Below are 24244 nucleotides of genomic sequence, written 5' to 3' on the forward strand. Positions count from 1 at the left end.
GTGGGAATTACTGCTGCGGCTCTCAGGTCTCCCTGAGCAGTGAGGGGGTCCCTACCCCCAGTAGGACCTGGGCCCTGCGAGTGAGAGCCCCGAGGGAACGCATAACCCACGTCCGCGGTCTCCGAGGTCAAGTCCACTTGGGGATCGAGGCCTTCTTCAGGTGGCCCGCAGCCCCTCCCCCAGGCCGCACGCCGCTCCTCCAGGGTCAAGGGGGGCTCGGCCTCCGCACTCCCTGTGCAGCTCCGCACCGCGGAAGAGGAGAGGCGGAGTGAGCTCTTCTCCGGCGCCACCGGGGAACCCCCCCTCCCCCACTTCACTGCATCCCTCGGGTCGACGGGACAGGGGCTGTCCCCCCGAGCCGCCTGGCCCCGCCCCCGAGGCCCCGCCCCCGCGCGGCGCCCAGTCCCCCGGCTCGCGGGGCCCGCCCCGCCCCCTGCCCGCCCCTCCCACCAACGCTCGGGCGAACCCGGCCGCGGGCGTCCAGTTGCTGCCCGGAGCTGCGGAGATCGACTGCTCTCCCGGACAGGCCTGATCTCCCTCACACGTAAGCGCTCTGCCCCGCCATGGAGCCGGCCCCCGACGCCGAGGAGGCGCGCACGGTGCGCGAGGCGCTGGGCCGCTACGAGGCGGCGCTGGAGGGCGCGGTGCGCGCGCTGCACGAGGACATGCAGGGGCTGCAGCGCGGCGTGGAGCAGCGCGTGGCCGAGGCGCTGCACCTGGCCGGGCCGCTGGCGCGCACGGTGACCGAGCTGCAGCGCGACAACCAGCGGCTGCAGGCGCAGCTCGAGCGCTTGACGCGCCAGGTGGAGGCGCTGGGCTTGAAGACCGGGCTGGCCCCCGCGCCCGGCACGCCCAGCCCTCCGCCCGCGCCTGGCGTCCCGGACCGCGCGCCCCGTCTGGGCACCGCGCGCTTTGCCAGCCACGCCACCTTCTCGCTGTCCGGCCGAGGCCAGGTGAGCCTCGGGGAGCGCCGGCGCCTGTGCGCGTGCGCCGGGGAAGGAGGGCTCCGCGACCCCCGCCGCGCCTATAGGTCCCGAGTGCGTGCGCCTGCGGGACTGGGCGCTGCTCTGCCACCCGCCACTGCGACTCCGTCGTGGGGGTCCGGCCACCATCCGGCGAAGCACCGGCTTAGCCTGCCCGCTGCACCTGTCTTGGGCCCCCTCCCTTCTTTGCATCCGGGCCCTGTTCGCCCCGAGTTCTGTCCCACTCTCTCCGCTGTCCCGTGGCACTAAGGGCTTGGGCGCTGTTTAACACCGCCCGGGGCCCGGCCGGCGTGTTGGGGTGGTCAGCAACCCACCCCCCCCCCCCAACTCCCACACCTCCACTGACGCGCCCCCTGCGATGCCGCTTCACTGAGGCCTGACGGTCCAGGTTATTGATTAACCCAGATTGAGAACTCAAGCCCGGGTGTGTGTTGGGGCAGGAGGACTCCATCTGTTGGGGCGCAGCCGGGCAGCGGCGTTTGGGAACTCGCAGGGGGTAAATCCTTACCTTGAAGGAAGAGAAGGGGTGGCGGTGGGGGCCAGGGGGAACCAGTCGTGAGCAGTCTAGATTTCCAGGGTCAGTGACCGGCGAGAGGCCCACACGGCGTGGGTGTGGGGCGGAGGCCGGTGTGGACCAGTCACTCCCCTGAGCCTGGGGCCGCCTGGAGCGGCGGGTGAGAAGGTTCCCAGGGTGTGTGCAGTGGCCCTTAGGTGGGATTTTCCACCCTGCCAGGCTTGTGCTCCGGGGTTGGGGTGCCAGGGTCTGGGTAGTGTGCACCTGCAGTCCCTCCTTGGTTCAGTCCATCACGCCTTCAGATCTCTTGTGTGGGCTGGGCTGCACCTCCAGGGGCCAGGAGGAGGGGGATCAGATTAGCCCCTGCCCCTGGAGGTCCCAGCCAGGGTGGGCGATGGCCCCAGACCGAGCAGTACCAACACCGCGGGCAGCCAGAGCAGATGTTCTGCTCCAAACACGATTGTCCAGTCCTGGTGGGTGTCTCAGGCTGGCTTTGTGCTGGAGGCCAAGGACCTGCTGCTGCTTGTGCAGGGGGCGGTGTGTGGGGCTGTGCCTGCCTCCTCAGAGAGGCTGAATGGACTCACCGGCTGCAAGCGAGCCTGGTGGGTATGGGAGCAGAGGGAGGAATTGTGAAGGCCCCTGGATGCTGGGCCGGGGAGTTGGGCTTTGCCTTGGGGGGTGGGGTGAGAGGTTCTTAAACATGCTGGTGGCAGAGCTCCTGGGTGTCCCGGTGCTCCGTGTGAAGTGCCTAGAAATGGATACACTTAATTCTGTCCTGTAAGCGTGACCACTGTTTGACCATGGTATAAGATCACCACTGTGAGCTCACACGTACCTAATAAACTGTGTCATCGGCTGTTTTTGAGATTTTATTTTAACACACATTTGCTCCTTGTCTGCTTGTGGAAGCAGCTGTCCAAGTTTTCGAAAAATGCTTTCAGAGTCATGTAAATAGGTACATGATTTCACGCAAATATGTGAGAGGAGAGATCTCCAGTCATCTAAGTTTTCTCAGTGGGGAATGGCCGTTAGTCATGTGGGGTGGGCTAGTCCTCCTGGCTATGGGGCTGGTGGGCGAGGGGCACCGGGCAGGGGAGGGACAGGGTCCTCCTTGTATCCAACAAGGTCCCTCATGGATGGATGGCAGGTTGGAGGGTGGCTGGAGACAGGATAACTTAAATGTGGTGGTCCAAGGAGAGGACGGCCAGAGCTTGGGGAGCCCTGCTGGGGGCCTCCTGAGTGACACGTCTGGTGGAGATGCTGGGTTCCATTTGGGTTGTGCTGAGGGTGTGAGGCTGTGGGACATCCAGGCGAAGGTGTCCCAGAGCAGGCAGAGTCACAGATCTGGTCGAGGCCGGAGGTCAGGGGGACATCAGGGCAGAACTGGTGGTTGAAGCCCTAGAATGGGTGAGGTCTTCAGGGCAGCCGTGCAGAAGGAGAGCGTGAGGCCAGAGCCCTGGGCAGAGGCCAGGGAGCTGCCAGGGAGCTGGGAGGCCCTGGAAAGCCCATTCTTAGACGTGGAGAGAGGGAAGTCCTTCTGGAAGAAGAGGTTAGGGGTCAGCAGGGACGCTGCCCCTCGCTGAGGGATGAGGATGGAGACACCGTTGAGGAGTAGGTTCTGGGCTTCAAAAGAGCCTGAAGGGAGGTGGAACAGCCAGCAGAGTTGAGCACTGTGGGTAGAGGATGGTCAAGGTCTCCAGTGGGATCAGAGGCTCCCTGGGCCTGAGGCAGCTTCTCCCTGCCCAACCAGAGGCGCTGGTCCCCACTTCTCTTGCACCCCACCTCTCTCTCGCCCACCCGGGCTCCGAGCCAGTTTCTGGCAGGGAGGGGCGCTGTGCAGTCATCCACACGTTCTTTTTTTTTTTTTTTTAATTTTTATTTTATTTATTTATTTATTTATGGCTGTGTTGGGTCTTCGTTTCTAGCGGGGGCCATTCTTCATCGCGGTGCGCGGGCCTCTCACTATCGTGGACTCTCTTGTTGTGGAGCACAGGCTCCAGACGTGCAGGCTCAGTAATTGTGGCTCACAGGCCTAGTTGCTCCGCAGCATGTGGGATCTTCCCAGACCAGGGCTCGAACCTGTGTCCCCTGCATTGGCAGGCAGAGTCTCAACCACTGCGCCACCAGGGAAGCCCCATCCGCACGTTCTTGCTCATGGGTTGTTACCGGCAGCTTGTGAGCGGACACTTGGTCGTGAACAAGGAATCGGGGCTCCGGGGTGCGACTGGAAATAGTCTCAGCTGGGCGCCGGGGCTGTCTGGCCTCTCAGACTCCCATATTCCCACGTGTGTGTTGCTGGGGGTCGGGGGTCGGGGGGCAGGGTGGTCTGGGTAGGAGGGTCTCACCCGCGCACGAGAGCCAGTGGTGGCAGTCGTCAGGCAGTGCGGAGGCTGGTGTTCCACTGCCCCTCTGTAACAGGCAATGAAATTTAGAGACCCTTGGTTGAGACCCTTTTGCTTCCTGCTGTTTCAAACCAGGGACTGCAGGGGTTGGAGGTGGGTCATATTCAGCATATACTTATGCCCTGAACTCAATACAGGGTTGATCTAGTAATCCAATTCTGAGTTCACAAACCTTGACCTTGCTAGGTAGTGAGTAGCCAGGGAGGCTCTGGGAGGAGGGAGAGGGCAGGGCAGTAGGGTGGGAATAATCAGGAGGACTCCCTGTAGGAAGCCTGAGACCGTGCAGCAAATAGGAGCTGCTTTGGGCACATTTGTTATGAGGCCTTGGGGACATCTCCCAGCTGGACCTCAGTTTCCTTGCATCCAAGGGGGATTGGCCCATCCCTGATTGGCCCCTGTGCCGAGTGGGCTGCGTAGTGACAACAGTGACATCAACCCGATTGGTTCGTAAGAGTGTCCACGGCGCCGCAGCTGTGGTCTGGCTAGTGGAGGGTAGCCTGAGGTCAAGCTTGGCCCGGGAGGCTGTGCCAGAGTTGGTCCCTGGAAACGTCCTCAGCTGAGCTGGAGCCACCGGGTCCCCACGTCAGAGACAGAGGAGCCCCTCGGGAGCGACAGCCAGGAGCAGCATCGAGGTCCGATGTGAGAGAAACCAGACTTGCCTTATCTGCCTTCCTTTCCCAGACACACTGTGTGATAAGAGAGTTAAATGCTTTGGGGAGAAGTTTGAATTGAGTCTTTAAAACTGTGGTGTGAGGGAGGAGGAGGAGGAGGACGGAGCAGCCGTGTTAGGGGCTCAGGATGGGGGTTCTGGCCGCATGTGGGCTGTGCTAGGCACGCAGACGTGCTCCCCTGCCCAGGCGCATGAACCCACGTGGGGTCAGGCAGCCCCAAGAATGCCTGGACTATTATTCCTGGCCTCACAACAGTGTTTAAACACTTCCCCAGGGAGAGGGTCCCTGAAATCAGACTCACCCCCTGTCTCTCCCCCTAACATTCCCAGGCCTGGGCTTTCTCACAGGGAGCCTCCCCCTTCTTCAAACAAAGCCCAGATCTTGGGAGTGCGCGAGAGCCAGCTCCCCAGGACCCAGCTCATCCCCAGGGCTCTCCAGTGACTTCTACTCCGACCCCAGCACACAGAACCGCCCCGCTTCCCTTCCCTGTGGCTGAATCAGGCTGCCCCCACCAAAGGAAGACCACTGGGGGAGCAGGCATGCTGGGGGCCCTGTGGGTGGGCTCAGGGACTCAGATCCTGCTGGAGCAGTTACCCCGCTCTCCCCCTCCCCTCCCCCTCACCTGGCTAAGATGGCCAGGGCCCGGCCTCACAAATTTGTCTTGAGTTGTCCTTCCTGCTCCTGGAAAGCATGAACGCTTTGTGGATAGAGGCCTGGGTTGGGGTAGGAGACCCAAACCTTGACTCCGCTGCTGCCTTTGGTCACGGGGTGAGGTTAGGGATGACCCCCACCCGCCAGGCTCGTATGAGGGGTTGGAGGGTGGTCTCTGGATGAGTTGAACGTGCAGCGGGTCCCAGCCTCGGGGATGGGGTAGTGAGGGGAGTCTGGCCTGCCAGCGTGAGTCAGCCCCATCCCCTTTCCCTCCTGCTTTACCAGAGACCCCTTGGCAGGAATCCAGCTGGTCCAGGACCTACTTCCTGCCCGATTGTGGCGCCTGGTCCCCCTGGGGCATCATGGGGTGGGTACGGGGCCTGCAGTGTGCGGGGGCAGACGTCTGTGGGGGGCCCCCCAGAGAGACCCACATTCCTGGGAAAATGGTTTCACCAGTGGCCGGGCCCTCCAGACCTCCGCCTAGACCTGCGGAACCTGTTGGACCAGAGTAGAGTGAGTGGGCGGGACGTGGAGCCCCCAGAGCTGAGCGCCCTGGTGACCGGTGGGGGCTGGGTTCAGGATAGAGTAGCTGCTTCTCCTCCCTCTGCCGAGCTGGCTTCAGGTTAGGCGCTAGGGGTGCCCTCCCCACGCTGGGGTGTCAGGAGTTGCCCCCTCTTCTCCAGTGTTCCTGCGAGTGGGGCCGGCCCGTCTCGCTCCATCCTCCTGACTCAGAAGTTGGAGGAGTCACCTCCTCTCCAAGCCCAGGCTCTCCCCAGGCTCGAGTCCTGTCCTCTCCCACTTCCCCAGGGTCCCCACCCCACAGAGGGTCCCATCACCCGGCTGGAGCCTTTCTCACAGCCTATAAACATTGTCCTACCTCGTCCACCTGGAGGAGCCCCTTCCCCCACCCCTCATGGCTGCAGGTACCATGTCTCCATCTCTCCCCGAGGCTGTCTCCTGCACCCACCCCCACCTCTGATTCAGCTCCTAAACTGTCAACAAGAACCTCTTTTTTTGCTAAACCCAAAGGACCTTTTTAGATCTTGTCTTGACCTTCTTTTCCTTGACCTGAGGCCACCTTTGGAGCCACTGACACGCCAGCCTTCTCGACACACTTCCACCTGCCTTTATTCACGTTCTTCTGGTTTTCTTCCTCCCCCCTCTGGCTGCTGCTTCTTATTCTCTTCTGCAGGTGCCTCTTCTGCCCCCAGATGTGGTGCCCATCGCAGGCCCCATCGGCCCCGAGCCTGCTCTTCCTCTGCTGTGCTCCAGATGTGAGACCCCTGTTTGTCCATCGTTTGTCCGTCCTTCCTCTTAAACTTCAGACTCAAATATCCAGCTACCTCCTGACCTCAACCCCCTGATGCCCCAAGGACACCTTACACTCACCATGTCCCAAATTGAAGTTCTTATTTTCCCACCGATCCCCCCCACCGCCATAGTCAAGTCAGCTGGGCCCAAAGCCCAGGCTTGGAAGAGGTGTGACTCCCCCGTCCCTCCATATCCACTTACTCTCCCCAAACCTTTGAGTCCTTTTTCACTGCCCCATCTCTCCTCCCCAGGTCCCCATGTGGGACTAGTGAGGTGACTGGCCATCTGGTCGCCCCCTTCCGTGGCACTATGTCACTGGCTTCTGAAGGATGTTCCTAAAACACAGCTGACGACCTTCAGTTCCTTCTTGTCCAAGGAGTCAAGTCCAAGTGCTCCAGGCTGGCACCTTGGGCTGCATGGTGCTTCTCCAGCCACCAGATCAGAATGCTTTGTGCCTTGCTGTCTATCTGCTTTGGCAGATACTAGTCGCTTCCACTCCTGGTCCACCTAGCTTACTCTAGACTGGCTCTCAGCTACCCCTGCCTCTGGGAGGCTCTTCCTGACCCACTGGGCTGGATGAAGTCTATCTTAGGCACACACCCTCATGCTGGCTTGATCTCATCTCACAGTCCTGGCTCCCCCACCAGACTGACCCCCGCCCCATGGCGGGGTGGACACTTCTTGCACTGGTTGCAGTGATAGCTGAGCCGTCGGGGGCCAAGGATGGGCCTTTGTCATTCTGGGAACCTGGTAGACAAGGGGGCTAGGTAGTCTGGAGGCGTCTAAGGAGAGGTATGGCCACCTCTCAAGCCACTCATCGTGGGCTCTTAGTAGAGCCCCGGATCGGGGTCTGCCTGTGTTCTCCTCTTGCAGGGCAGACCCTACCAGCCTCCCAGATGCTCTGAGCCCTCCAACCTTCCTCACTGTGAGATGCGCAGAGCCAAGGTTGAGGAGAACATCCCTCCTGGCCGCAAATCTCAGCTGTTTCTCACGGTGTAACCTTGGACTGCACACATCCCCTCTCTCAGCCCTCAGGTTCCATCTGTAAAATGGGAGTGGTGGCACCTTCCTGGGGGGACAGAAGCAAGTTGGTTTAAGTGGCATGCCCAGAAAAAGGACCTGACGCTTGGCAGACGCTGAAATGGCAGAGGCTTTGCATAACCTACTCCCTCATCTCCAACAGGGAAACCGACCCAGAGGGGGCATGACCTGACCTGGGTCACCTGGTGGCTGGCGACACAGCCAGGATGCCAGGTTCCCTGCTGGCTCTTGGTCTTGGCGCTCTCTCTGCATGACACCCCCCACTGCTGTAGCCCAGAGGGGATGGAGGGGCCCCACGGAGCCAATCAAGCCTCTGTACTCTGGACATCCAGGCAAATCTTGTGACCCTGCAGCGTCAGGGCTCCTGGGCCCATTGTTGGCCCGGAAGGACCTTATGTCGCTGGGTTTGGGCTGCTCCCGCACAGGCAGCCCCCGGGATGAGCAAGGGCCAGGCTCTCCAGACCCCAGGCATCTGGTCCAGCCTGGGGGAAGGGGTAGGGCGCCTTGCACACTCTTTCAGAACTCCCAGTCTTGACATTTGTCCCTAGCATTTTGGGGGTCTGGGATGAGCCCCATGGAGGTGTTTGCCTCCAGGATCCTAGGGGCTCAGTTGGTGAGACTGAGTCCTGTGTGACCTTGGCCCATCACTGTACCTTCCTGAGGCTGTCTCTCTCAAAATTGAGTGTTGTTTGCCCTGTCAGAACCAGGGGGGCCGTGGGGGGTGTGGGCAGCTGGCCCCGGCTGACTAGGCCTCGGTGGTGTTTGTCTCTCTGTAGAGCGTGGATCACCATGACGAGGCCGGCGAGTCGGAGATGAGAAGGACCTCAAACTCGTGCATCGTTGAGAACGGGCACCAGCCTGGGGCAGGTAGGGCTGACGGCAGAGGAGAGCGGGCTGGGTAGCTTTGGGGTCAGGGCCTCGGCCACGCCTCTGTGCCAGGCCACCCCTTGTCGGGGATGGAGGACTTGAGCCTAAACCCCTGTGGGTGGAGAGGCTGCCAGGAGAACAGCCTCATTCAGTGTGAAGTAGAGCTTTGTAAACACAGAAGAAAATGAGAGATCTCGGAAGGTGGTGAGCTTCCTTGTTTCTGGAGGAATGCAAGCAGGGGCTGAGGAATCGTCCAAGCACTGAACAGGGTAGAAAGTGGACTGATAGGTGACTATTTATTGAACTGTCTATGAGGGAAAGTTGGAGCAGACGCCAGCTCTGGTTGGAACAGCGAGACGTCCCCAGCAGGGGGAGGTCGGGGAGGCAGGAGTGGTCAGGGAGGCCTTCCTGGAGGAGGTGGGAGGAGGGCTCTCAGAGACTGGAGTCCTCCTGGGAGGGTCTGAGGCCCCTGTGGATGCCACGGCTGACACCTCCAACCCTGCTGGTCCCATGTTCCAGGTCCAGGTGATGGACCCCCTGAGACCACCCAAACCGTCCCGGCACCAGAGCCCCCCAAGCCTCGCCCTGCGAACCTCTCCTTGCGGCTGCCTCACCAGCCAGTCACGGCTGTCACGCGAGTCTCCGAGAGGTTCTCTGGGGAGACGTCAGCCGCAGCTCTCTCGCCCACGTCTGCCGCCGTCCTGGGGGGCCTCAGCCCCAGCGAGGCCACCACACCCTGGACTCCCAGTCCCAGTGGTAGGAGCAGGAGGGCATGGCCTCAAACTGGGAAAGAGGGCAGGGGCTGGGGGCGGTTGGCAAGAGACTCAGAAAACCTGGGCAAGCCCCAGCCCCCCCTGCTGTCACTGCGGCCCCTTTCCTAGCTCATCTGCTCCGTCAAATGGGCTCATCTTGCCCGACTCCTCCCCCCGGAGACGCTGTAAAGTAGCATCGTCCCCCATGGGAGACGACTGTGGCTTTTACTGCAGGTCGAGGCTGTGGTTAGAAGGTGGCCTCTTAGCCTGCACACTTCGGCGTGGTCCCCGGGGCCTGTCTTGGGCCTGGGGTCAGGCCTCGGTGGTGTGTCCTGGGGTTGGGCTGTGTGGGTTTCCAGAATGAGGGCTCGGGAACAAAATGTTTGCTGGATACCCAGCACAAGGGGCCCTGGGCTCTGTGCTCTCAAAAGCGGGGCTGGGGGTGGGGGACACTTTAAAAGGCCTCTTTTATGTCATTGCTCTATGTTCCCAGCGTCCTTTCTCCTCAACTGTTGGCCGAGGCAGGGCCAGCTTAGCCCAGGGGTCCCGCCCCTGCCCTGAGTGACACTGGGTAAACGGCACAGGGCCAGGTCAGAGGAAGGGAGGCTGGCAGTGGTGACCCTCCCCGAGGCCAGGCTTTGTTATTTCTCTCCCTTGCTTTGTCCCGAAGAGAAGAATTCTTCTCTCCCACGGTCTTTGTCCAGCTCTGGCCACAGGGCAGTGACGGCCAGCAGGAGCAACGACAGGTGAGTCGGGGCCCCAGTCCCCGGTGGGGGGAGGTCAGCCCTCCCCAGGCAGCGTCTGGACTTTGCCTTGAACCCAGGCTGCCCGGGCCCCTGCAGGGAGCTCTCCGTGCTGACCCAGGACGAGGCACCCTCCTGGGCTTGGTTCCAAGGGAGAGCGGCGTCACTGGGTGGGGTTTGAGCAGAGGACATGAGGCTGCGGGGCTAGGTGGAGGGTTTTGTTTGGAGAAATAGGGCCTTGGGCTGGTTTCTCTTAGGACCCTTGAAAGCAAGTCTGCGCAAAGATCGGAGGGGGTGTCTCAGTCCCCACAGGAGGATGGAGCGTGGGACGATCTCCCACTTTCCTCTCCACCCATCCTGCTTTCCGCCCGCGGCTGAGCAGGCCTGTAGGCTGGGGCAGGTCTGCTGCCTCCTGGCCTGTGGTTGTCCCCGTGCTCCCCCAGGCCCACTGGATTGTGATCGGAGCTGGGGAAAGAGGCTGGCTTGGCTTTTGTCCCCCCTTTTAGTAATAAAAGGAGAATTGTGACTTTCTGGCAAACTGTTGCATCGGAGAAACAAAGGGGGTCTTTTTTCGTGGTGGTGAGGAGGGGGCCTGGTCCTGGTGGGGCCGGTTCTGCGTACACCTCCCGCGAGGAGGGTGCCCCCCGCCCCCGCTCAGCCCGGGCACGGACACCTGCCGAGGGGCCCACTGCTGGCCAGGCCTGCCTTGGACAGCAGCTCAGTTTGGAAAAGCTGCAGAACCGGTTGGGGACTAGAGCAAGTGGTGCTTCCTCCCTGCCTGTACCCCAGTGGCTGCCTCATTCTACACTCAGTGGGGTGGGGGGCCCGGGGCCCAGGTGAGCTAGTGATGGGAGGGTCTTTGTTCCTGACTCCGTGGTTCTCTCCTCAGCCCACCTCTGGTGACACCACCGCAGTCTCTCCCGTCCCCGCAGCCACCAGCCACGACCCAGGCCCATCGGCCTGGGGAGCATCGCCGGGAGCTGGTGAGGTCGCAGACGCTGCCCCGCACCTCGGGGGCGCAGGCCCGGAAGGCGTTATTTGAGAAATGGGAGCAGGATACAGCTGGCAAGTACGGATGCTCTCACCACCCCCCCGCCCCCCAGACCAGTCGGGGCCCCCAGAGTAGGCCTGGGCCCAGACTAGGGTCAGGCAGGCACAGCACGGCAAAGCTGGCCCTGTCCTGTTCCCCAGGGGGCAGTTCCCCAAGATGTGACCTCTTGGGCAAGACACAAGGTCAGGGCCGGCTCCGGAGCCGGCTGAGGGATAGGTGGCCCCAGCTGTGGGGAGGAGAGGAGGGGGCAGGGGGCCAGGCAAGGGCTGGGGAGAGCCTAGGCCCCCTTCCCCCAGTCCTGGAGGGGCCCCGGCTGCCCTCACACCCACATTCCTCACCCAACTGGAGAAGTTGGTTTCAGGGCGTGACTGGAGAGGCCAGAGGGTAGTCACTGGGCTGCCCAGCAGGAGCTGGAGGTGACACAGCGAGACCAGCCCCCTATCACGCCCCAACCCCCGCTCCCGTTAGAGATGGGATCCACCTCTGCACACATTTATCCAGCCCTCCTGTCCGCTGGTGGTACTGATGCCTGTTGCTTGTGGGGTGCGGCCCAGGCATATTTGATGATGAACACCCCCAGTGCCGCTCCCAAGGCTCTGACTCCAGTGAGTCAGTCAGAAGGGACGCCCAGGAAGTGTCCCGCTGATCCAGACAACCTGATCTTGGCCATTAAGGAGTGTCCTTGGGGCCCAGAGGAAGAAACCACCGCTCCGAGCTGGGAAAGAGGGCGGCCCCGGAGGGAGGCTCAGAGGAGGGGTGGGATGAAGGGAAGCAGGGAGTGTGCTCCAGGCAGCCGGCAGGGGCACGGGCCGTGCGGCCTCAGGTCCTCTGCCCCAGGATTGCCCACGTGGGAGGTAAACAGGGGACCTGGAGGCTGGAAGGGGGGTCTGGTCGTGCCAGACTCCATCAAGGGAGGCTGTGCCCTGGAATGGGGGGCTCATGCCTGGACATGGGTGTGGGGTTGCAGGGTTGCAAGCTGCCTGGGTGAGCAGGTGGGGCACGTTCTCGGAGTAGATGGCAGCCGGGGGGCAGCCCCCCAGCCCCCCAGCAGGCCTGCCCTCTCTCTGCAGGGGGAAGGGCGAGACCCGGGCGAAGCTGAAGCGCTCGCAGAGCTTCGGCGTGGCCAGCGCCAGCAGCATCAAGCAGATTCTGCTCGAGTGGTGCCGCAACAAGACGCTCGGCTACCAGGTGAGCCCGGCCCGACCGCTGGGACCCCGGCCAGAGGTGGGAGTGGGCACCGCCCCCCCCCACTCTTGTTCCCCTGGCCGGGACAGGAGCCCCAGTCTGGGGCGGAGGGGTAGGAGCTGGAGAAACTGTACCCCTCCTGATTGGTCCCCAGCCGCTGCAGGTGGAGCCCAGCAGGCACGGCTTGTTGCTGAGCTGGGTGGATGGTGGGCCTGGGGAGGGGCTGGGAGGACCTGCTTGTGGGGTCGAATCGGGTGGAGGAGCTGAGGCCGGCGCTGTACTCCCCCTTACCTCCCTGCGTTGGCCTCGCAGCACGTGGACCTGCAGAACTTCTCCTCCAGCTGGAGCGACGGGATGGCCTTCTGCGCCCTGGTGCACTCCTTCTTCCCCGATGCCTTCGACTACAACGCCCTGAGCCCCGCGCAGCGGCGGCAGAACTTCGAGCTGGCCTTCACCATGGCCGAGTGAGTATGGCGGGTCCCCTGGCTGCCGGCCCCTCCCAGTCCCCAAGCCCGAGTTCTGCCCTGCGTCCAGCACAGGGGCTGGCAGGACGGGGGCAGCTGTCCGCAGAGCTGAGAGCCTTGAGGCCACCCAGTGTGTCGCCTCCCGTATGGATGGAGAGACTATGGCCAAGAAGGGGGGCTTTTCCCCGGGCCACCCGGCACTCAGTGGTAGAGCCAGGCTCTCTCCTCTTCTCGTGCACCTGCCCTCTTGGCTGGTACCCGGCCTCTGGTGTGCGGTCTGCCAGACCAGCCACAGACAAGGTGCAAGGGGCAGTGGGACAGGGTCCCCCGGAGCGCTGAGCCTGTCCTCTCCAGGCTGGTGAGAGATAGAGTTGCTTGGGAGAGCCCAGCGGCTGATCAGCACGAAACTGAATATCTGCCTGGGGGACATTTCAGACTTCTCCAGTAGGTACATTTTGCTTCCCTAAATGTTGTAAAAGCGTTTGATATGAAATTGCCTACCTTCTTAAGACCTGCTCATAGGGAGAAGATTGGGTGAGGGGTGATTCTGGGTTCAGGAGGTGCTCAGGGAGCTTGGCATTTGGTTGTAGGCCGAGGGCTACCCGCAGGGCCTCAGGAGAGTGGCAAAGAGGGCTCTGGTGAGGGTGCATTCAAACCGAGTAGGCAGGAGGGTTTAACAAAGGGATTCCTTGCAAACACGTGGGCAGGAGTGAGTGAGGAGCCAGGCACCGTGGGGTACCCTTGGGCCTGGGGAGAACAGCTCTGTGGAGAGGGCTGGCTGAGAGGAGCTGTACTTTGGGGCAGTGGGTGCGACCAGCTCACCGTGACCCGGCGGGAAGGGAGCTGAGGGAGTAAACCCTCTGCCCTTCCCCACCTCCTGCCCTCACGCCAGGGCCTCCTGTGGGCTGAACACGGAAGGCGGAGGGCAGGGGAGCTATTGCTGTGGTCCATCGAGTCCGCGCCCCCGCTCCAGGGCGAGCACAGGGCAGAGATGAGGGTGTCGAGGGCTGCCTGATGCTGGGCTTCATGGAATTAGGGGGAGGAAGGTCAGAGGGCAGGAAGACCTCCCCAGAGCTGAGTTTCCTGGAGGGAACATTTATCGCTCTCTCCTGCCCGCCCACCTTTGTGCCTGGTGGAGTGAGCCTCTGGCCACCCGTGTGTGCCTGACCCCCCTTATGTCTTGTCTGCGACCCCGGTGCCCACGTCCGGGAGGTGCTCTCACGTGCTGGTGGAGTTGGAAGAGCCCTCCCTGAAGCCTGGCCTGCCCTCCCCCCGGCCTGTTCCGCCCCACGCCTGGCCCCAAGCCCGGCCTCAAGCCCAGCCGGGGAAGGAGTTGGAGCTCACAGGTTACAGCCCCGTGCCCGGTACTGCGGGTCTCGCTCTAGGGGCAGAACGGAGACCCTGACTTGTTGGCATGCTGGTGTTGCCCCTGTTGTGTTGTCTCGGATGACCTGCGTGGCCTCTCACCCCCGTGGGGTCATAAGAACTCCTTGTATACTTTGGAAGCCGTCTCTTTCCTGGCTGCTTAGGATTAGCTGTCATCCTAATTGCGGAAACAGCTTTGGACAGAGCGTGTTACACAACCGAATCCAGACGATGCTGAAGTAGCGCCAAGTTTAACGGCTCGATGTTGAGGAGGGGGCGCCTCCCAGGAGGAGGCCCAGCTGCTTGGAAGCCCAGAAAGGGTGACTGTCGAAAAGCAGATGGTCAGAGTGTACAGGGCCCGGGCTCTGATGTGGGCACCCAAGACCCACCCCCTCTGGGTGAGGCCACGCTTGTCTTGACAGTTTTTCTCCATCGAGTCCAGTGGGTCTGGCGGTGCCCGCTCAAGCCCCGGCTGCCTTGGTCACCCTCAGCCCTGGACCAGGCTGGGCTGTGGCAGGGAGAGGGGTGCCCCGGGCCCCAGGATGGTGGTCCTGCACCCCAGCTCGCAGGGAGCGTGACTTCCCTTGGCGGCCAGAGCCAGAGCCGTTCGTGGCTGTGCTTTCCCGGCACGAGGTGTGAGCTCAGAGAGCCTCCAGACTCCAAGCAGATGTTCTGTTCCCGCATTGGGGTTGGGGTGTGGAAGCTTGCTCCAGGCTGTGCCTCCCTCCCACCCAGAGCAAACAACGCGGTAAAAACCGGCCCCGCCTTCCGGCCACCTGAGCCTGCCCCCGGCTGGCTGGGGATGGGAGGGGAGGGTGGCCTTGGGGCCCTTGAGATGAGTTCTGGCTTTTCTGCGGACTCGAGACAGGGCCGGGAGGGGCGCCCACAGCCGGCCTGAGGGGGAGGAAGGCGCCCCCGCTCCTGAGCCATCTGGGAACTCAGCTCACAGGTACGTGGGGGGCCTGCCTGCCCGAGGCCTCCTGGGAGGATGGCAGCTGGCCTCACCTAGTTTCTTGGACAATAAGCTGGTTAGAAAAGTTGGAAAGAAAGCACAGGGACACCTACTTGAGGATACTGGCTACCAGTGTCTTAACAGACTCTCCTTAGTTTTGCCAGCAAAAGCCAAGCAGACACACGGGGCTGGGGGAAAGCCATCAAGGGCCACGCAGGCAGCAGGCAGCATTGCTGAGAAAGGTAGTTTGCGGTGGGCGGTGTAGGGTGACAGGAACCTGGGCTCTGATGAAGGCACAACCTTTGGAAAGGAAAAGCAGCCATGGACAGGGCCCCTGCACATCAGGAAGGAGAAGTTTCCAGACCCTTCGGCGAGCAAGGGGCCTTAAAAGCACAGAGACGCATCCAGAACCTGGGGAGCAAGAGGGGTTTGTGATGCCCCGCCCCCTGATAATTTTCCTCCCCAGAGATTCCCCGGGGCCTAATCTGTGTGAGTGATGCAGTGTTGACAACACAGTGAGCTCCCCTTGTCCGACAGGTGTTCGGGGCTTGGAAAGCGGGAGGACCAGCTCCTGTTGTGGGTGCTTGACCCTCTGCACCCTTCTCCACTGAGATGGAGAGTGCGGTGTAGGCCCGGGGCCGGCCGTGTAGCTGAGGATCCCGCTTGCCCTTCGGGGAATGTGTCCTACTCTCAGGTTACAGCCCAGCTGAAGGAGCTTCCAGGCTATTTGTAGTGCCCATGTGTCTCTAAAACCAGATAGGAGGCTGTAGTCTGAGCCCTGGCATCCCAGGCTGCATTTAGAGAAGGCTTAAACAAATAAAAATAACCCCTCAGGCACCTCCTCCACCTGCCTGACAGGCTAGCCCTGTAGTGACAGAAGATCACAATAGGGTAGTAGTAGGAGAAAATCCTCTAACCCTTTTTTAACCCCAAACAAGGTGGGGCTAATTCATCTAAAATTGGTAGTAGGCAAAGGATAGCTCTGGTTCTTGCTGCGCAGTGACATTTGAAATGACCCGTGCTTTCTCCTTTGGATTATTATTCCATGCTGTTTGAACTATTTAAAACAAGTTTGTGTTTTCACAAAAGCAGTTTTGTTTTCATTTAAAAGGCAATCGGGGCCTCTAATATTTTGAGACTGAAATGTTTTTATAAAAGTCAATGTTCATCATCATTTTCCTTTACCCACATCCTGTCTCAGGAGCTGTGTCCATAGCTTCTAGAAATCTTATCATTACTGTCATGGCTGGTTGGGGTGGGGTGGGGACCAGATGGATGTGGCTCAGTCCCCTGGTTTCTGGGGAAGCCAGCACCTTGCCCATAGCTTCCTGTCTGCGGGGTAGAGGGCGATACCAGGGTCAGGCCTTAGTGCCCATCCTGACTGCCACCCTGGGCAGGGGCAGGGATGTCATTAGTGGGAGGGTCAGTGCAGCCTCTAGAATGAAGAAGGGGGTCAGCCCAAGTTGGACAACACTTGGAACGTGCCAGCAATTCTAGAGAGAAACCAGAACCCGCTCAGAGGAGAGCCCCCAGGTACCCACTGGGGGCACAGTGAAGGAACCAGACATTTTTAGTTTCAGGGAAAGACATGGCTATTAAGATTCTCTTCCAACATGTGAAGGGCTCTTTTGTGGGGGAAAAACAATTAGACTGAGAATAGCCTTGTGAGGCCAATAGGTAGAAAGTACCAAGAGGCAAAATAGCGTAAGAAACGTGAGGGAAAACTTCTTCCTGGCCAGGGCTGCCTGCAGAGGGATTGGAACGGTTCTTGGAGGAAATTAGGGCCCCTTCCCTGCACCTGGAGGGGAGCATGGCCGAGGCAGGGCCTTCACCAGGTGGTTGGTGCCTCTGAGGGGGGTGTTTGGAGGGTGGGATTTCAGTTCTCTTCCAAGGCTGAGGTTTAGGGTTCTAATGGTGCCCACGTTTCCTGGGGGACTGACTACTGAGGCCACTGCTGTCAGCGGTGATACCTGGGCACACAGCTGGCATTCTCTGTCTGCAGCCCTGGGAGGGCAGGAGGAGCTCTCCGTGCGCTGCAGGTAGGGAGAAGGGCATCAGACGCCACGTGACAGCTCACGGAGGCGAACTCAGGTCCACGGCCTCCCCAGGAACTCAGATTTTCAGTCCTTGACTATCAGCGAAGCACCTCTGCGTGCATATCCTCGTCACAGCGTCCACTCCCCTGACACCGAGCCCCGCCCCGGCCCATCCTGGGCAGCCAGGGTGCCCGCTCATCGGGCCAGAACCACTCGCCACCCCACGAAGCCCTCGGCTTCCGTTGCAAGCTGCCCGCTCCAGACCGAGGGGGAGCCGCCGACGGGATCCAGGACCGGTGTCTCTGTTTCGCCCGGACTTTCGGTTTCTGATAGGAGGCCCGGCGTCAGGCCAGCACCACCGGATGGGCCCCGTGCTGACGTTACAGTGCTTGTCTTTGGAGCACGCAGGCCCAGGAGCCGGCAGGGACTGGTAGAAAGTGCTTGGGGTACAAGGCACCACCTCCCAACGAGAACAAGCCCACGGGGAGGGGGAGCGGAGGTCGGGGGCTGATTTTCCACCGAGGAAATGGCACGGAAGGGTGAAGCTCTGGGCAGAGCCAGGATCTGAACCCAGCTCTTTAGAGTTCCAACTCAGGCCTCTTTTCCCTGATGACCCACTCTGCTGCTTGGAGCGAACCACGATAATACAGACAGCAACAGTGAGCATTCCTAACGTTTACTGAGCTCTTCCGATGTGCTAGACACCGTACCTGCTGGTTGTGTGATGAGCTCGTTAATCCTCCCACCTCCCTGTGAAGTGGCTGTTGTCCCAGTCGGGGAAACTGAGGCCCTGAGAAGTTAAGTGTCGTGCTCAAATCATATAGCTAGCAAGGATACAGCTGGGACGTGAGCGGTGTCACTCAACGGACTTATGGATACGGGGGCAAAAAACCGGAGACCCTGGAACTACAAGAGTGCACGCAGCTGTTGAAGCTGATTGGACCGAGTGCAGTTGCTTTGGGCCTTTTGGGTTCGGCCTGATGACGCGTCTGGCCCGGCGCAAGGCGGGGCTTTGCTGGGCTTGGCAGAGGGTCCCTGCTGTTACCTCCCAGGTGGATGCTCATCTTCCCACCTCCATGAGACCTTGAAGCCGGGACCTTCAGTCCCCCTCCCAGCCGGGAACGGCAGAGGGAACAGCTTTTTTTGCAGCCCAGTGAAAGGCCCCAGTTTCCACACGCATCTACACCAGTGGGCCAGAAGTTAAACCAGTATTTCCCAGAGCATGAGGCGGGCCCAGGGCGAGGTTGAGGGGAGGCTCACAAGATGATCTGAAGCAACTTTTAAAACTTTTGAGTTGTTGTGACCCTTGAGTAGATAATAAAATCAATTTTTAGTGGCTCACGACCAGCATTAAAACAAACAAAACCAAAAAACAAACAAAAAGGAGGTGGGGAGAGAAATAAAGATGAAATCTAGAGAAAATATGAGTAGTAGAAAAGGTCAGTATCTTTGTGAAACTTTATTTCCACATAAATGTATGCGCGTGCTGAATGAATCACGATGAAACACCTCTAACTATGGGTTATGGTTAAAAAAAAAAAGTTAAAGACACTGTTTTAGGAAGCATATGGGTGAATTTATTTTTTACTTTATTCATTTTACATTTATTTTTATAGTCCGTGCTGATTCTCCGTATACTGCTGATACATGTTGATCATTTTTTTAGTGAAATTTAATTTTGGAGCTAAATTTTTATTAATAAAACTAACCTTTTCGATTAATATAAGTTTGACTAAATTAATAAAATTGAATTTTTTAGCAGAACTTAATTTAGTGAAACCTTAAAGTGAAGCTGAATTTCACTGAAAATTTAAAGTAAGTCTAGTTATGTAAAAACACGAGTCGTAAGGGCGGTTCCTGGATGTGGGAGTCTGGGAAACACTGCATTAGAGAAAGTAACCGCAAAGGCTCTTCTGGGGTGATGTGAGTTCCCAGTTGGGGAGCACTTGGGAGCCTCCAGCTCCAGGCCAAGCTCTGTTCTGGGGGCAGCGACGCTGGCTGATGGCTGGGGCCGGCGTTCTGATGGGGCTTCTGTGTTTCAGGAATCTGGCCAACTGTGAGCGCCTCATTGAGGTGGAGGACATGATGGTGATGGGCCGCAAGCCAGACCCCATGTGCGTCTTCACTTACGTCCAGTCTCTGTACAACCACCTGCGTCGCTTTGAGTGAAGCCCCTCGGGGCTGGAGAGCCAACCCCCGAAGGAGTCGGTGGGGCCACCTGTGTCCCAGAGTCAGGAGGCCACCCGAGCAGAGTTGCATTCTGGTGTGAGAGAGCTGTTTGTTCTGTGCCGCGTAACCGCGCTCCCCAACCTGCCCGGCTGCGTTACTGATGGGAAAGTACCGCTGAGCTGCGTTCCGACCGCACTGATCACAGCCAAGGGCTCCAAGGAAAAGGAAGGATTACCAGAGAGAGAGAAATTGGTGCTAAGTAATTACCTTCCTTAAAAGAAAAATAATAATAATAATGCTTGTCTGTAGATTCTGGAAAGGTGAATCACAGTGTTCCCTCTGCTGAACTGGATCCATTGGCTTTACAGGGTTGCATTGACTACCAAGTGTTTTTTAATCAAAATACCCAGAGTTTTCTACTTCCTCACACTATTGTAGGTTCCTTTCCTCCCTCGCTCTGGGCCACTGCCAGGAAATATAGAGACGCTTAATCAGCAGCTTGACAAAGAAGACTGAAGTCTTGGGAAGAAACTGTTTAATCACTCCCAGGTCCTGGGCAGCAGATGACCTGCAAGTCACCTCGGCTCTCTGGGGAAACGGGAGGGCTCTCGCCTGGTCCCAAAGTGGTCCTGTCCTTCCCAGGAGGGCTCCACACGTGTTTGGCTAAGAATAGGCCCTCGGGAAGTTAACACTTTTAGGGAAGGACAGGCCTTTGGTGCTGCGAGGTGGTTTTTATTCACAGCTTTTTAAAAGGGATTTGCTGCAGACATTTATAAAAAGTAACTCCATCTGTACCACTGACCGTTTGTACATAAAAAGATGTGTCGCACTTCGCTTGGGATTTGTTATTTCTGTTTGGGAGATGGGGTGCCTGGGAATAAGAGATTTCTCATCCATTCCAAATGAAAATCTGCTTACATCCCACCCACCCCCCCTTAACTGTTTCTGTACCAGAATCACCACCCAGAAAGTTGAAAACCACATTTGCTCTTTTTGCATTTGCCTGTCAGTCACCCGTCTCCGTGTCATGGAAGGAGCATGGACAGAAAGTCCCCCCTTGCAGTTCTGTCCCCTGGAAGTTGACTGACAGATCTGTGATCAGCAGTGGGGTGGTCCCGCACGTGGGGGAGCCCATCGAGGGGCACTGGTTTATTTTCACAGCTGTTTGGTGGTACAAAAAAAGCTGTTAGGGTTTTAGTAGAACATCTTTAGATTTTATAAAGCCACAGCCATTAGCTTATTCTTATTCAAGAAGCATTTTCTAATTGGGTTGGATTTTAGCCATGAACTTGGAGAACTTCCCTTTAAGGAGTTAATATATGTCTTTAGTTCATGCAGTGGGTTCTAACGACCAGCATCTGTGCCTTCTCAGAGTCACCTGTGGTCCCTTGTGTTGGGGGATAGAGCTCTTCGGGGGTGTCGGGAGGAACACGGCAGAGCTTGCCAGGTAGGTGATTGGTAGTCTCAGCAGATTTGTTTGTTCAGGCTGCAGTCTTGTCCCATCCTTTGGATTCTCCCACAGTGGGAACCACTCCCTTTCCAGCTCTTGTCTCATGGAGGCTCGGGAAGGTGAGCCCTATTATTAGCAAAGACACTGCACCTGGTTTTTTTTTCTTACTGAAGTTTAGGGTTTCAAACCTAAAGCCAATCCAAGAACACAGGGGCTCTATAAAAAGCATGCCTATACATTACTGAGTCCTTGCACATGTTAAGCGGAACTCTCCTGAATTGCAGACGTGGTCTTGCACCTCTGCACATAAAATAGAGCAGATCCTGCTGGCGTAATGAACAATTTCTCTTAAATTGAGGCATGGTGTCCCTCATGTCTCACATTCAGAGTAATACAGGCTAGATATCTTTAAAGTAGGTTCTGTAATGTTCTCGTCTGTGGTTTGGGGGGAGGGGCAAATGAGGGCTCATAAGCTTTAAGGGGTTTTATAAACTTGATTATCTCCAAGACAAAGCCAGAGGGTTCCAAGGTGTGGAGCAAGTGGGGGGGGGGTCCAATCTCAAGACATTGGGAAACCATCGTTTTAGATCAGGGTTGCACGGAAAGTTCCCATTTGTGAAATTGGACGTCGGGTCGCCTTCTACCATGGTACAGATGGTCTCACATGTTTATTCCCCATCCCCGCAACACCTCCCGAGAGGAATTATTTCTCAGAGCTGCTTGTATTCAATAAGATTCTTCTGCTTTCCCAGATAGATCCCTTCACCTGGATTTTGTTAAAACTTGTTAAGTGACCAAATTGGCTTGTGCATTTCCCTGCAGGGAATGTTTCGCCAGAGCCAAGATGGGTTTTAGCTTCTCTGACAGGTGATGGAGATTTTTCTAGCCAAGTGAGAGCTCATAAGCACTTTCTGAATATGATCTTGTACATGCTGGTTAGAGGAGAACGTTCAGGCCAGGTGTTCGGGGAACAGTCTGTGAAGGCCAACAAATTTCGCAAACGTGTTCAATGATGAAAAGTTCTCAGCTTTCCCTGCTGCAGCGGTCAGTGCTCTGTAACTGAAGGAGACGTGTATGAGAGGATATTTTCTTTTCTACCATCCCAGGTCTACGTGACTCCAGGCAATTGGATGGACACTAAAAATGCTGAGTAAGTTGGTCAGTTTTAGGTGGGACATGTGTGCAACCCAGCAACTCTGAATTGGGTTTCTCGAACTTAGTGACAAGTGACCAACTCATTCTGATGAATCGATAATGCCTGTTGAGACGGCCAACTTGATTCCCCTTTGTTCCCCTCTCTGAGCTACGCTCTCACATCCACCCATCATCCCCTTCTGCTGAATGATGAATGTTCTCGGTAGGATTATTATCCGTCTTATCTGTCTCGCTTTTGAGATTTGGTTTGGGCTTGCTTTTAAAGCCTTTGATCTCTTATCTCTTGGTTCTTGGACTTGATTTGACATCGAACAGCCCTCATCGGCCTTTGAAAGAGCACCTTAAAAATGCCTAGGCCTGCCTCTTCTCTAGAAAGCACCAAACAAACAAACCGAAAAACACCTGGGAAGGATGGAGCAAGAATGCTGCGCTCTCTGGGGTATCCAGGCAGCCTCTACAGGAGGGAGACTGTCCGACTGGGTGTGATAAAGAGTTGATGGAGGCCCCGAATCAGTAGGGCAAGACGATATGGGTGGTGACACCTGAGACATGCCAGTGTTTGGGTGCATCTTGACTCTCCACCCTGGTCCCTTGAGTTGATCCAGTGCTGTCACATAGGCAAGGGGCAAAAATCTATATTTTTTACAAACCAAATTTTTCATCACTCACAGTTACAAGTATCCTTAGCGTGTTTGATATCTCGGTGGTATGTGCGTTATTAGACCCCTCTTCCTGGCATCTGTGACCTCACCCACACTCTCAGGTTCCCCCCACCTGCCAGGCTGTTTCTTCCCAGTCTCCACCATGGCCTCCTTTCCCTCCCTCCATCACTCCCCTGTGCTATGTCTTATGCTCTGTGCCCTGTCTTCTACATCAGGGGTTCATAACCCAGGACTGGCGTGGGTTTTGGGAGCCTGAATGTCCAGATGGAATGTTTTTCCTTCCTTTTCCCTCCACAACTGGCTCCTTCTCCGGTGTTTACTGCATCAGCAAACGGCAGCACGATCGCTACCCATTGTCTGTGCCAGGGACCTGAAAGCCACCTTGTCCCTGGGCATCACGGACCGACTGCCAAAGCAACTCACCTGTTTCCTTTCGTGTGTTGTACACCAGGCATTTGCAAAACTCTTGCTAGCAGAGCCTCATGATTTCTATTGAGTGTCCTGAAGCATCAGAGCTACTAGTTTTCCCCAAGGTTTTATTCTGATAATCCTCAAATTTACAGAAAAATTGAAAGAAGGGTTCAATGAACATCGTGTATTCTTTTGTCTTGATAACATTCTGCCATGTTTGTGTCCTGTCTCCATTTTTCTGAGCCATTTGGAAGTAAGGTGCAGACATCACGACACTTGGCCCTGAATACTTTTTTAGCAGATGTCTCCCGAGAATAAGAACATTCTCCTACATGAGCACGCTATACTAGCACACCTAAGAAATGGAACATTTACTTGTATACAGTGTACATTCAAATTTCCTTAATTGTTTCCACATGCCTGTTAGGCTGTTAAAAATTGTTGACAATCCAGGATCCAATCAAAGTTCACACACTGCATTTGGTGGTTGTGTCTCTTTAATTGCTTTTAATCTAGAACCCTCCCTCCACTTTTTGTTTACTGCCTATTTTTCACTTAACTCTTTTGAAGAGCCCAGGCCGGTTGCCTTGTAGACTGTTCCCCACTCCGCTGTTGTTTGCTTCCTCCTGAGTAGATTCACGTGAAACATGTTTGGCACGAATACAGCCCAGGTGATGGATGTTTGCGTAGCATCACGTCAGGAGCACATGGTGCGCGTTAGCCCCCTGTTGGCCGTGGGAGGGTTGATGGTGTGGGGAAGGGCGTCCAGCAGACCTTTCCATTGCACTCTCTCCCCCTGGAACTAGTTAGAAATCTGTGGGTGACGCTCTTGAGACCATGTGAGTATCCTTCTCCCCAACACCTTTAGAATTATCAGCATGATCTTTGCCTGAATCTGTGATTAGACTGGGAGTTGAAAAGGGTGATTTTTTTTTTAATTGAAGTATAGTTGATTTACAATGTTGTGTTAGTTTCAGGTGTACACCAAAGTGATTCAGTTATGCATACATATTCTTTTTCAGATTCTTTTCCATTATAGGTTATTATAAGATATTAAATATAGTTCCCTGTGCTGTACATGAGGTCCTTGTTGGTTGTCTATTTTATATATAGTAGTGTGTCTCTGTTAATCACAAACTCCTAATTTATCCTGCCCAGCCCTGCCACCCTGCTTTCCCCTTTGGTAACCATAAGTTTCTTGAAAGGGGTGATTTTTTTTTTTTTAAAGGTGTAGAAGTTTATTTTCCTGGCTTTCATGTTAAGCTGCTCCCATTTTTCTTTTCTTTTCTTTTTTTTTAAATTTTATTTATTTATTTATTTATGGCTGTGTTGGGTCTTCTTTTCTGTGCGAGGGCTTTCTCTAGTTGCGGCAAGTGGGGGCCACTCTTCATCGCGGTGCGCGGGCCTCT

The 24244-nt window shown here is 57.1% G+C and overlaps 1 protein-coding gene across 3 annotated transcripts; it reads left to right on the forward strand.

Moving 5' to 3' along the window:
* The first annotated feature begins 459 nt into the window (after positions 1-459).
* SMTNL2 (smoothelin like 2) lies at positions 460-19990 on the forward strand. 3 transcript variants are annotated; one of them, XM_057535914.1, is made up of 8 exons: positions 460-544; positions 8350-8440; positions 8960-9196; positions 9863-9938; positions 10825-11004; positions 12057-12174; positions 12484-12635; positions 19031-19990. In XM_057535914.1, the coding sequence occupies exons 2-8, from the start codon at positions 8386-8388 to the stop codon at positions 19155-19157; spliced, it is 945 nt and encodes a 314-aa protein (XP_057391897.1). In that variant the 5' UTR covers positions 460-544; positions 8350-8385; the 3' UTR covers positions 19158-19990. The 3 variants fall into 3 exon arrangements, with proteins under 3 accessions (XP_057391897.1, XP_007177466.2, XP_007177465.2); XM_007177404.2 differs by having other exon boundaries at positions 480-953; XM_007177403.3 differs by lacking the exon at positions 460-544 and adding an exon at positions 6427-6495.
* The last annotated feature ends 4254 nt before the right edge of the window (positions 19991-24244 follow it).

This window comes from Balaenoptera acutorostrata, chromosome 20 (genome assembly GCF_949987535.1).
Source record: "Balaenoptera acutorostrata chromosome 20, mBalAcu1.1, whole genome shotgun sequence".
NCBI classification, from domain to species: domain Eukaryota; kingdom Metazoa; phylum Chordata; class Mammalia; order Artiodactyla; family Balaenopteridae; genus Balaenoptera; species Balaenoptera acutorostrata.

What these genes read in the sequence shown, in the direction of transcription:
- SMTNL2 (XM_007177404.2), top strand. Translation starts at nt 564, where the DNA reads ATGGAGCCGGCCCCCGACGCCGAGGAGGCGCGCACGGTGCGCGAGGCG. An exon ending in CGGGCACCAGCCTGGGGCAG is followed by an intron (nt 8,441 to 8,959) that starts GTAGGGCTGACG and finishes CCCATGTTCCAG; the next exon opens with GTCCAGGTGATGGACCCCCT. An exon ending in CTGGACTCCCAGTCCCAGTG is followed by an intron (nt 9,197 to 9,862) that starts GTAGGAGCAGGA and finishes TTTGTCCCGAAG; the next exon opens with AGAAGAATTCTTCTCTCCCA.